Below are 13135 nucleotides of genomic sequence, written 5' to 3' on the forward strand. Positions count from 1 at the left end.
TGCCCTAATTTTCTAGAATACGAGCCCTAACAACTATATGTTGGGACAAGGTCATATTATGGAATTATTGTCCTGGTTTTTCAAAATGACTGAAAAATATATGTTTAATTTTTTAAATATAAACATAACCATATATCCTAAACAACTTGACAATATTTTTATGAATTTGTAAATCAATCCACATTTACAGTAGCGGATTTTGTTCATAAAAAGACAAATTTGCTGACAACTAAATGTTGGGACAAGTATTTTTAAATAATTAATATCATCATAGGCGGCTTTGCTATAAACGTCACAAATGTCGCAAACTGTTTACTTCAGCATTGACAGCTTGCAAGTGACTCGATACTGTAAGTATTGAGGTTTACTGTAAGTAATTTTAATTTTTTTAATTTTCAATTTTGTTAATTATTTAATTCAAAGTAATGGTCCGTGGAAAAGCTACAAATCAAAAACTACGCGAAATTATCATTCGTCAATACAGTACGGGAAAAACAATTCGAAAACTTTCTGATGATTTAAGTATTCCAAAAACCACTGTCTTTAATATAATAAAAAAATACGGTGAATCTGCCAATGTAGACGTTAGAGGTAAAAGTTCGTGAAGGCTAAAAGTTGAATCTCAAAGAGATTTACGAAATTTAGTAAAAAATTGCAAGTCTGCGAGAAGAAGTACTCTTCGCGAAGTAACAGTTAAATGGAATACTGTAACTGGTTTAAATATATCAAGAGAATGTTGCCGAAAATATATCCACAAATGCGGTCTGGGGTTTTACAAGGTAAACTTTATTTTGTGTGGATAATCAATTACCTGAGGATTATAGATACAAATTCTTAATTAGGCCAAAGAAAAACCGCTACTGACAGAAATTCAAAAGAAAAATCGCTACAATTGGGCAAAATCTAAATTATCGTGGACACAAAATGATTGGAATAAGGTCATATTTAGCGATGAGTCTAAATTTTATGTTTGCGTTGGAGATCATCGAAAACGAATAATACAAAGTAAAGCAGAAGCCTTTCATAAAGATTGCTTAAAGAGGGCTGTTAAATTTCCTAAGGGGATTATGGTTTGGGGTTGCATGTCAGCAAGAGGTTTGGGCAAATTAAATTTTATAGATGGCACTGTTAACGCCCAAAAATATCGACATATTCTTGAGACCTCACTTTTGCCTAGTGCTCAAGAATTGTTTCCAAATGAAGACTATATTTTCCAACAAGATGGAGCATCGTGCCATTCAGCAAGATCAACAAAAATTAATTCGGTAATAATAATAAAAAAGTTCTATCCCGTCCTTCAAGTAGTCCGGACCTCAATGTTGTAGAAACTGTGTGGCATAAAATGAAGCAATATTTAAGAAACCACCCTCAACGAACAATTTTTGATTTGCGGACAAAACTGCAGGAAATTTGGGATAATTTTTCTCCTCAAATGTGGCAATCTTTGGTAAATACAATGCCATTAAGAGTTCAGGCAGTTGTTAAGGCGAAACGTGATGTAACTCCGTATTAAACAAATTTCTTGTTGTGCTGTCCCAATATATAGTTGTCAGCAAATTTGGCTTGATTTTGTCAAAATAAGCTATTATCAAAAGTGATTTGTTTGCAAAGTTATAAAAATATAGTAAAATTGTCCAGATCATATTGTAATGTTTGAATTTAGAATAATAAACAAAATAAATTGAGTCGTTTTAACAAATTACTATTTTTATTGCAAAAAAAGACCTTGTCTCAATATATAGTTGTTAGGGCTCGTAAATATCTAAATAGATATAGAAATTAAATAGCACAAACTATCACAATACAATAATACTAACGTAAAACTATTAAAAAAGAAGAGCGGAGAAAGCCTATTAAGTCCATTTTTCTAAATTAAAAAAACGCGGTCCAGTAAATCGCGTTTGTTATCGGTACATGAGAACCCGGAACATCGCTATTGAACCGCGTAAAAGGTTATTGTGACATTTTTTTTTCTCGTCCAACTATTATCGCCCATTGGGCAATATTGCGTCCACCGTCCAGTGGGTCGGCCATAGCTAGAATGCCCAGCTTTCTATACACGATTAGGCCGTGGATCCTTTATACATAATTTAATTGCATATTGTATGTTTGCGAAAAAATACAAAAAAAAGTCGCACAAAAAACATTAAAATATGATTATTTCCTCTCATTTAATCTTTTTAGAATTAGATATGGAATATATGAGTGATGATGTTAATAATAGATATTGCATACAGATTCGATTTTTATGCCTAGCTTGTCGCTCTATTTATTTAGTAGTAGGTATTGCAAAAATGTATTAGGTTGCAAAAATTTGTTAGGTTGGTAAACTACGGTAAAAGCAAATGATCTAACTAGAAAAGGAGCGAACACTCCACTAACCGGACCAGAACCGTTCTGGTTCCCAAGTGGAAACCAACTTAAACCGGAACTCAAGAACATGGAAGACACCATCCGTAACCTGGAATGGGAATCTTCAAACCATCTGAGACACTTGAAGAAATTTGTCAGAATCTACGACTAAAAAAAATCAAAAATTTTCGTTGATTTAATTAAAAACCATCTTCGCATTGTCACGGGGTTTTTAACAGGACACTGTCGTCACTGTCTCCTTAACGAACACCTCAATGGATTGGAGCTAAAAACAACGGCGAATGCAGATTCTGTGGGTAAAAGCCAGAACACCTCATCACTGAATGCGCCGAGACGACAACCATTCGTGCCACAAGCCACAAACTTTGGTACGACTGATATCGGAGATTGGGAACTAACCTCTATAAAACCGTCCCAGATATTGGCTTTTGTCAAAGCCCGGAGACTGTATGATGAGTTATAACTCAAGAGAAGGGGACACAATAGCTCTATAATGTCGCGATGATTAACTTCTCCCCTCCCATACAATCTACAATCCATTAGGATAAAAAAGAGACCATATTATCCTAATGGAAAGTACACTGTCAGAACTGTTACGGGTTTTTACACTATCGCTATTTGCTTTAGCAATAAAATGTGTAAAAAATGTCTATACCTATGTGACGGATTCATCTCTCCAAAAAAATCCTTTATGGGTATTTCGCCACGGCACTGAAAGAAAATCTACAAAATAAAATAGTTATTAAAAAAATTTTAAATGTTAGAATTAAAGAACATAAAGATTATTTAAGAAAGGGAGATTTTCACAAATCTAAGATTTGTCAGCATTCATGGAACACAGGGCACAGAATAAATTTTAACAACGCCAAAATTATAATGAAAGAAGCGATAGCCTCTAAAAGAAAAATAAACGAGGCTTTTTTAATACAATATACAATAAAAATAAATGTATTACTAATAAAAATTAATGTATTACTCATGCATCTGTAGATGTTAGTACTGTATGGCAATCGCTTCTTTGATTTTAAAGATCATAACATAAATAAACATAACATACGTCAAAATTAAAAATAATCATACAGAAAGTTTGAGGCTTTTTACTTTTTAAGTTATTAAGGAATTATTGTCATCAGGTAGTAATTGTTAATTTTGAAGTTTAACTTGATATAATGTCATTTTAACAGAACGTCAAAGGTTTTTGTAGACCTATTTGTTGCTATTTGTTTCATTTATGTATGAGACGTATCTTGGACGTATCTGTTTTAAAAAATTAAAGTGTTCTCGAATAGTTGCTTAAATATTTTGAATAGTTTTTCTTTATTCTTTGTGTTTTTTTTTGCTTCCGACGCACAGTGGGCAAAAATCCAGAAGTATGTTGCAAAAATTCTTTTTTTGTACGATTTCATTCAAATTAGGTAAAAACATTCTATGCTAGTAGCCCGTGAACCCAGTTAGTTTTGGCTGACTTGAGGGTGGCTGGGGGTGGTGGGGGGGATTCATAAAATGGAAAAAATCATCTATTGACTAATACAGCTACCAAAAGGCGGTAAGAATATTTTATATTTCACTAAATTTTACGATTTTTGGCAGAGCCAAGATGAAACAGACAAATATTGAGCAATTATTACTCCTCCGGCATATACAGGGTTTGTTTTATATATTGACAACCTCTGTATCTTTTTTATTCGACGTTTTCGAAAAAAGTGTCTTGAATAAAAGTTTAATGGTTTCGAATACATTTTTCAAAACAGTCTTCTTTGCATATACAGGGTGCCTTATAAATCCTGTGCGTGGCCCAACTTTCTTATTTCAAATTAGTACCCAATTTCTTATTTGATTTTTATTTTCTCCTAAAAATCCTAACTACTTTTTATGTAGCATAGCCTATACCCTTGTTTATATATTCTTCTATACCTAATTTGAAATAAGATAGTTGAACCATGCCCAGACTTTTTGAAGCACTTTGTATATGCAAAATAGACTTTTTTGGCAAATTTATTCAAAACCACTTTCATTTGAGACAGTTTTCGGAAACGTCAAATAAAAAATATAAAGGGGGTGTCAATGTATAAAAGACAACCCTGAGTATACTAATCCAATCTATTCAAGATTGTTTATCATTTCAATAAGTTGGGTCTCTAATAATACCAGACAATATGTGAACAATATTTTATTATTATATTTTAAATAAGTAACCATATTCTGAGAATTAAACAATGATGATTTAGAAAATAACAGAACTTATACCTATTAAAAATATCTAAATTTTATTTTACCATTTACTATTTACTGATATTTTGTTTTATAACAGCTGGATGCAATGGTCACGAAGTGCACACATTTTTAAATCTGAAAGAAAAATCCATTTCATTTAATTTAAAAAATTTGGTACTGTCAAAATTTGTCAATTTGTCAAAAAATGTCATTTGACATTTATGACATACCTCTTCGGAAATCTTGAGAAAAAATACGTAACTTTATATTTCAAGTTCTTCTCTAGCTACTATAACAATTAATTTATGAGAAGTATCCACATAAAGGATCTTACTATACACATACGCATGGAGGCTTACGCTTCCAATAAATTTAATGTTGCGATTTTTTGCGATTTTTTTTGCGACTCAACTTTTCTAAGATAGAATATATGCCACTATCAAAAATACCTTAAATGATTATGTTCTACTTTGACCTTTACCTAGTTTTTATCCAAAAAATCAAAATAAAAGATACTTTTTTACTTACCTTGACATTAAATTTACCGCAACCGGGATTCTACGTAAAACACGTTATGACAATTTCACAATAATTATTGACAGCAAGCTAAGGTCGTCCGATTCAATTGTTATAATACTGTGTCACTTGAATGCAACGCCTACTATTTAAAAAATTGTAGAAAAAAGGCAGTTATTGGACACAAATTAACTGAAAATGTAGGTTTTGCGCAAAGTTCGTTTTATAGCCCCTCGAAAGAGACTCCGAATATATTTTTTTGTTAGTTTTATGTGGTTTTAGATTATATTTATCAATATAACTTATGTACAAATACAAATTTGTAATATTCCGCAGAAATAAATAAAACAACATAAATAAAACAAACTATTTTATTATTAATAACACTTACCAAATTTTATAGGTACCTTAAAGGTTGATTAATTAACTTTAATCTTAATTTTTTAAACCAGTACCTTTGGCATTATTTTTCTTGTGCAGTACTAAAATCTATTATTTACTTATCGTGTGATGTCGATATTTTACAGCTACTCCAGTTTTTAGTATGTGTTTAGTATGGTCCTTCTACCATATTCGAGATGCACTTATCTACGACGAGATGGTATACGAACTTTAATGATGGTAACTTTATTGGTGTATAAGACTTTTTGCCTGGGCAGCGAGTATTTAACCATAAACTGTGCTCTGGGTCTACAGTTACTTTTCACTCGATTTTTCCTCCATTTGACTTCAAAAGACACAAAACACACGTAATAACACGAATCAAAATGCATCATCTTCCAAAACGCAGGGTATTTGACAAAACTGACAAAAGTTGACACAAAATTATCAAGAACGGTAAACTAATTATTTATTAGGTTAACTCACGGGGATGTCACTTGTATGGGAAAACAGGCAACAGTCAAATTTAAACGTGCCAGGACCAACGACAAAGAAAGCAACATCTGCCAGGCATTGGCTTTCTTTGTCACTCACACTGTTTAAATCATGATACCGCGGCCATTTTGCCAACAAAGAAGTTGACCGGGCTGTCCTGGCAAGTGATTTAAAACAATTTTGCTTTTTTACAATATTAAATTACCATTTGGATGTATTTAATGCGATTATTCAGTTAACTGGTAAGTCAGAAATTACACACAAATACTTTATTCGTAAATACAACTAAGATGTAAACGTATTTTTGTATTTTTAGATTTCAACTTTTGCAAAGACCCGCCGATAGAACTTGCCTGGCAGCGTACCTATTTAACTAAACGTATTATTTCCTGATTATAATATCAAAACACGTAAGTACCTCTATAATTTATGATGAAAAATGATTTTGATTATGTTTTATATTATTTAAATACTTTCTAACCTCAAATAATAGTAAGATCCTTGTTTATATCGCACAGCCCGTTCAAAACTGTATTGTCTTCAAAAAATGTTTACAAAACAAACAATTATTACAAAAACAATGTCCTTTTAATCTGATTTATACCTCAGAAGGATGCCAGTAAAATTTTATTAAATCAACATTATATTATTTGGCCATTAATATGCAAAAAGGAGCATATTGCTTTAACTTAAATTTTCTTTTACTTCTCCTGACAATGTTCTCTATATTCTCTATTTTGACTTTTGAACGGGATGTGCGATATATAAAATACATAATATATCCAAGGGTATGATCTGATAAAAGTATTTTTTGATGCATTTTTTGGTTGTTTATGCACGTTGGCTTGGTTTATGTTTTATTCAGCTTATATTTATTTGGTATAACAGTTTTTTTTTACCTTTGGAATGGCATGCATTGAGGCTAGATAGTGTTTCATTAGATCATTAAAGGAATTTAAATTAGCATATATTTTTTGTGATATTAGTGTGTTATCATGATACAGGTAGCATAGTGCCTTATGCATGTTATTTACCTATTATATACTTATGTATTATCAGTAAATAGATGATAACATACTACTAAAATGTCTTATTAATAGTATGTTTATCTCTCCAATTCACTAGTTATTTGCAATGTATTTTGAACTAATTTAAGTCATTAATTGATCATCTTTCTTTTTCAGGTTCCGGGATATTCTTTTTCATTGTTAAATAAATATATATATATATATATATATATATATATATATATATATATATATATATATATATATATATTTATAATATTATTGTAATATAAATCGCAGCTCTAAAAAATAAATGATATTGTTTACTAATGTGTAATTTATTTACTATGAATTTTCTCTGAAAATAATAAGCCCTTTAATAATATTGATTTGCTGTGTAAAGTTAATAAACATATTTTTTTAATACATTAAATTATATTAAAGTAATAAAAATCTGTTTATTAACTTTAAACAGTAAGTCAGTGATTCTTATAAAAATATTTTTTTAAAAATTTCCCCTCTTTTAAGCCCCGCCCCTCCAATTCCCCTCAATTTAGCTAGTACTGCCAGGCGACACCAGGTGGCGTCTGTTTCCATTTTTTAACATGAAGTTAGCATTTCTTTAATGTACCTATTCTCTGGGTTAACTGTTCTTGCAAAATTATAACCTCTAATTTGGCAAGACGTTGACAAGCGTCAAAAATCTAAAGGCGAGTTCATACGCATCGGCGTCCGTTTGTCGTTCATCGTTCCGTCAAACCAATAAAATTAAAATACGATCTGTCATTTTTGAAATAAACCAATAAAACTGGTTAAAAACAACAAGAGACGACGCATGACGGATTTATATTTAAACCCATCCATAGTTAACTTAAAAATTATTAGAAACGTTTTTTAGTAAAATAAATAGATTGATATGGGACGTCATCTGCTTTTCTTCTGTCATGTTCTGTCGAAATCTTACTTGAGAAAAAAAACAGAGTATAGCTTCTATTACGTATAAAGTCAAAGCTTATAGAAACATATTATTTTTAAACCCCATTTGCTTTATGCAGCATTGTTGCATAGAGAACTACCTACTAATCTAGATCATTGGAATTTTTATATTTTAAAAGATAATCATATTTTTTTTGTTTTCCAGACTAGAAAGTATGTCCAAATAGTTTTGGTCTAAAACCTGCCAAGTATATCACAATGAAAAGTTATCCCTACATTCCCAGTATGGTGCAAGCTATCACTGTCCTTACGGTTTTGAAAATGATGACTAAAGGTAATCCAAATTTATTCTTATATTTAACAAATTCTCTGTCATTAAACTGAATGTAAATAGAAATAAGACCCACTTTCACAAATTAAGTCAACTGATCGATTCATTGAATTCATTTCGCATGAATCTTTGAATAAGAAGACTAAGGAAGGAGCATATCAAAAATCTTAGGTACACCGCGATGGGCCTCAAATATGGCCGACTTAAATTCCGGTTTATCAGTGTCGTTCTAATTTTATTTAAAAAATGTAAAACTATGATGTATGGTAGACGTGGGGTAGACTCAATAATTTGTTATTTTATTTTACGTTGTGAATAAATGTTGGTAGTTATTAAAATTGTTATAAAAATATATAATTCTAATAAAAATAGATAAGTTATAATAACTATTTATTAACACAAACATCCGATACGCTACTGAAGCAGGTAAGTCAAATTAACGTATCTAAATTCTTTGACATCTAATCTTTGACAAGTAATAAATAAAAGCTAAAATGCAAGAAAAATATATAATTTAGTTAATTTAAGTGAATTTCATAAATGATCGGTTTACTACACGTATGTATATTATATAGTCACTTACTAGCGAAAAGTTGTTCCATTATTTCACTCAATTTTTGCCGAGATCTACCGCACGCTACACAACCAACTATTTTAGAGTCTTTTTCGATAAATCGCGATAGTGTCACTGTTAATTTAAGTTCTGCCACAATTTCCATCTAGATTTACTACCTTTATACAACTATCAGTAGTAGAATAAATAATAAATAACATAAAATAAGCTCCGTCAAGACTGACAAATCCACAAAATTTCAAATCAAATTCAAATGTGTCAAATGAATCGTCAAACAGAACTGTCAAGGATCCCCACCCTAGAGAGCTTTTATGGTGGCTTTTCCGCCCACCATACATAAATACATGGATAGCATTATGCTCCTTCCTTAGTCTTCTTATTCAAAGTTTAGATGAGTTGATTCATTTCGCAGTTGACTACGGTTTAACTTTTAGCGTTGAAGTGGTGTTTTTGAAATGGCGTCAAGTAGGCCTCAGAAGAAAATTCTGTAAAGTTTATTAATATTTATGAAAAATATGAGTGTATACGGAACACACAGAATTCGATATACGAAATTACTTAACTTGGTTTTTAATTCTGGATGGAACTTTTTCCAACCAAAAAATTGAATTGCTTTGGAAAGGATTTTTCGTCTTTTATTTAGAATCTCTAGTAAATTTATTTGCCTATTTTTTTACTCCCAGCTCAAACATCTTGCGGTTCTGGTTCCTTGAATGGCAAAATATTGTACGAACGATTACCCAATATACAATTGCAAGGATTTGATGACGATGTAGTTAGAGATACGGCACCACCATTTACGGTTCTAGAAAAATGTCAAGATATGTGTCTAAGGGATCGGTCGTCAAACAACATCGTCAGGTAAGCAAAGACATTTTTTTATTAGTCAAGCAGTTTAATTTTAATACCTCTTCCTTTTTTAAAAGCTTATATTTCCAATTTTTATAGGCAATGTGCTTCTTTTGACTTTCAACCGGGAAGCAGGATAGCAACATTCAACGGAGACCCTCAATATGAAGAAAGTACGTGCTACCTCACTGGAGAACAAGCAAGACCAGAAGGACTAGGAACCTTGATGCTTGCTCCTAATAGTATCCATTTCACCGAAGTTTGCATATCATGTAAGTAATTTAATGATTGTAAAGGGTGTCCCATTTTCGTGTGTTTCAAATCTCCATATCTGTGTGTATCATCTTTAGCTTCATAAAAAAGTAGCACAGTGATGTGAAAATCGCATCTTTGTAACCTAACACTATTCATAAACGAGAAACCCCATGAAAGACACGAAAATGGGACACCCTGTACAGAGGTAGCGTGAACCAATTGTATAACTAACTAATATCAGATTAAAAAACGATGATTTTATCACCCGGCCGGATAGCCCCGGCAGCTATGGCCATTAAACCAAAGTACTACTACATCTATATCTCTGAATACTGCTACTAACCAACAATTTGTTTTGTGTGGTCTGTAATCTGTTTATGTTTAAATGTTTTGTTCATTATTCATGTTGGGGATTTATTTTTAAATTAATGTTAATCGATAAAGAACCAGTAAACTCATAGAATATGTATTTCTTTTGCGTAATCAAAATTATCACTCTAAATTTTACATAACCAAATTATCACTCTAAATCGCTGTCTTTTTTAGACAGATGTCACTTGTCTCAATTCATTATTGAAATTCTCAGAATGTTGTTAACAAAAGTTTCATCTTAAAATAAAATTTTAATCAATCACAATTGTTTATCTCCATCATTTACCGGATTAATAATACAGAAATTACAGTCGAATTCCAAACAATTCGTTATTTATAGTGTAATTTACCATATTATTCTTTGTAGCTAGTAGAACAGAACGAGAATGTCCAAACCGTCGATACGTGTTCGAGAGGCATCCCAGGAAGAAACTCAAACTACCACCGGCCGATATCAAAGAAATGGCCGCGACCAATCGCAGCGAATGCGAAGACAAGTGCCTCAACGAGTTCAGCTTCGTGTGTCGCTCAGCTACATTCGATTTAGGGTTGAGGACGTGTACTCTGAGTCGATTTACTAGAAGAACTCACCCGGAGTTGTTGGAAGATGATCCTGACAGCGATTATTTGGAAAATACATGTTTGAATGGCAAGTATAACTAAATAACTTTATTTCTTAATAATTAATTATTATAGCCTGTGTAACCAGGGAATACATAATATGATAGTGACAGTTGTTGTTTGTCATTATAATTTACAGGTAAATATTGTATTTTCTGCCATTTCTTGGATATCCTCTGTCGAAATCTTTCCTGGATCGTTGGACAAACTTGTGATTATTATATTAAAATTTTATCATAATATATGTGTATCTGATACACTTTTTTTGGAAAATAAAATTGTTACTGTATTAAGGCGCATTCTCACGACTAGTGTACTTGACAAACATTTGTTATTGGAATATACTTGCCATGTCGTGAGAAACTTCCTTGGTCACTCGTCGCGTCCCCACTCTCTGTCGGTAAATATAGCCCGAGTCAAACGATTAATCGTACACTTGCCAAGTGTACTTGGCCAGCCTTGTCTACACTTGCCGAGGCGCAAAAAAACGACTGCGCAAATAATTGTACTGTTATTAGAATTTAGAATTTTAGAATTTAGAATGAGTGGGAGGGGGGTTAATCACTTCGACCTTACAGATCCATTGTGTCCCCCTTTCTTGAATCATAACTCATCATACAGTCCCAGGGCTTTGACAAAAGCCAGTATCTGGGACGGTTTTATAGAGGGTAGTTCTTCATCTCCAATATCAGTCGTACCAAAATTCATGACACGAATGGTTGTCGTCTCGGCGCACTCAGTGATGAGGTGTACTGGTGTTTCACCATCTTCCCCACAGAATCTGCATTCGCCGTTTCTTCTTAGTTTCAATCTACTGAGGTGTTCATTGAGGAGACAGTGTCCTGTTAAAAACCCCGTGACAATCCGAAGATTGTTCTTACTCAGACCCAGGAAGATCTGTGATTTTTCTTCTGTGGTCATAAGCCCTCAGAAACTTCTTCGAGTGTCTTAGACCATTGCAAGATTTCCATTCCAGGTTGCGGATGGAATCTTCCAAGTTCTTGAGTTCCGCCTTGAGTTGGTTACCACTTGGAAAGCAGAACGGTTCTGGTCCAGTTAGTGGAGTGTTCGCTCCTTTCCTAGCTAGATTATTTGCTTTTTCATTGCCTTCTATCCCTTGGTGAACAGGCACCCAGTGTAGGAGGACTTTGTTTTCTTTGCCTAATTTATTCAGCTTCTCTATGCATTCTTTGACCAATTTCGAATTGATTGATACTGAGTTGATCGCCTTTAACGCTGCTTGACTATCAGATAAGATGGCTATTTCTTGTTTCCGATAGTTCCTATCTAAAATAAGTTGTACGCATCTCTCGATAGCGTAGATTTCTGCCTGTATTGTACTGTTATAGCGTATGTCCGATTTATTTCCGGATCGTAGTGTTTTTCGAGTTAATTGCTGATAATTTAAAACGTTAAAACAATAATAAATTATGTAATATCAAATTTACATTAATAACTTCAATATTGGCGGCATACCTAAATCGTTCCCGCAGCAATAAATGGAGTGTAGACAAATGAAGACTACACGGGAAAACCCAGATATGTTACATTTTCATAGAAATTAAGATAGCGATACAACTTTATGGACAAATGTTAACGTCATTCGAGAAAAAAGAAAGCAATAATACGCTTAGCCCCAGAGATATTTCAGCTTGGTTATTTTGCCGTACAAGGGAAAAAACAAAGTAGTCCCCGCGTAAATGGTAAAATCCAGAGATGTCCTTACGCATGGGCGACAAGCATGCATCTTGTAATTAGTAATACATGTAGTAAATTTATATATTCTAATAAAAACCTACTTAAATATTAATTTTCTTCCTACAAGAAAAAAATAATAGTTTAGATTTAGGTTTTATGCAACCTTTAATTAGAATCCCTGGGTTTTCACCTGTTTTTTTTTGCATTTTGACATTTTTATTTCGGTATTTCAGAATATGGTGATAATTAACAATATTAATAATTCAGAATTGGTAGTAATATATATTTTTCTAACTATTCAACCGAAAATAACATATTTCTTTAAAAGCACGAAATTGCATTTTTTTCGTCTCCAATTAACATGGACAACTGGTTTTCCCGTGTAGCCTCCAAATGATGCTGTTTTGAAATTTATGGATTTATACAAAAATGAGCCCTTCATATGGATGAACAAACATAAAGAACATAGAAATCGTATTGCAGTGTACAGTAAAAGAACTTAAAAAGAAAAAA

General features: G+C 32.3%; 1 protein-coding gene across 1 annotated transcript in view; it reads left to right on the top strand.

The window, feature by feature from the left end:
- The window catches only part of LOC115890446, a 66805-nt gene that overhangs the window by 34521 nt on the left and 19149 nt on the right, over positions 1–13135 (top strand). Inside the window, exons 2-5 of the mRNA XM_030910675.1 lie at positions 8128–8256; positions 9511–9688; positions 9776–9948; positions 10671–10952. Coding sequence (XP_030766535.1) covers positions 8181–8256; positions 9511–9688; positions 9776–9948; positions 10671–10952 — 709 coding nt within the window. The 5' untranslated portion in view covers positions 8128–8180. The remainder of the gene's footprint in view (positions 1–8127; positions 8257–9510; positions 9689–9775; positions 9949–10670; positions 10953–13135) is intronic.

Source organism: Sitophilus oryzae, unplaced genomic scaffold, assembly GCF_002938485.1.
Source record: "Sitophilus oryzae breed Bouriz unplaced genomic scaffold, Soryzae_2.0 scaffold_864_pilon_pilon, whole genome shotgun sequence".
NCBI lineage: Eukaryota > Metazoa > Arthropoda > Insecta > Coleoptera > Curculionidae > Sitophilus > Sitophilus oryzae.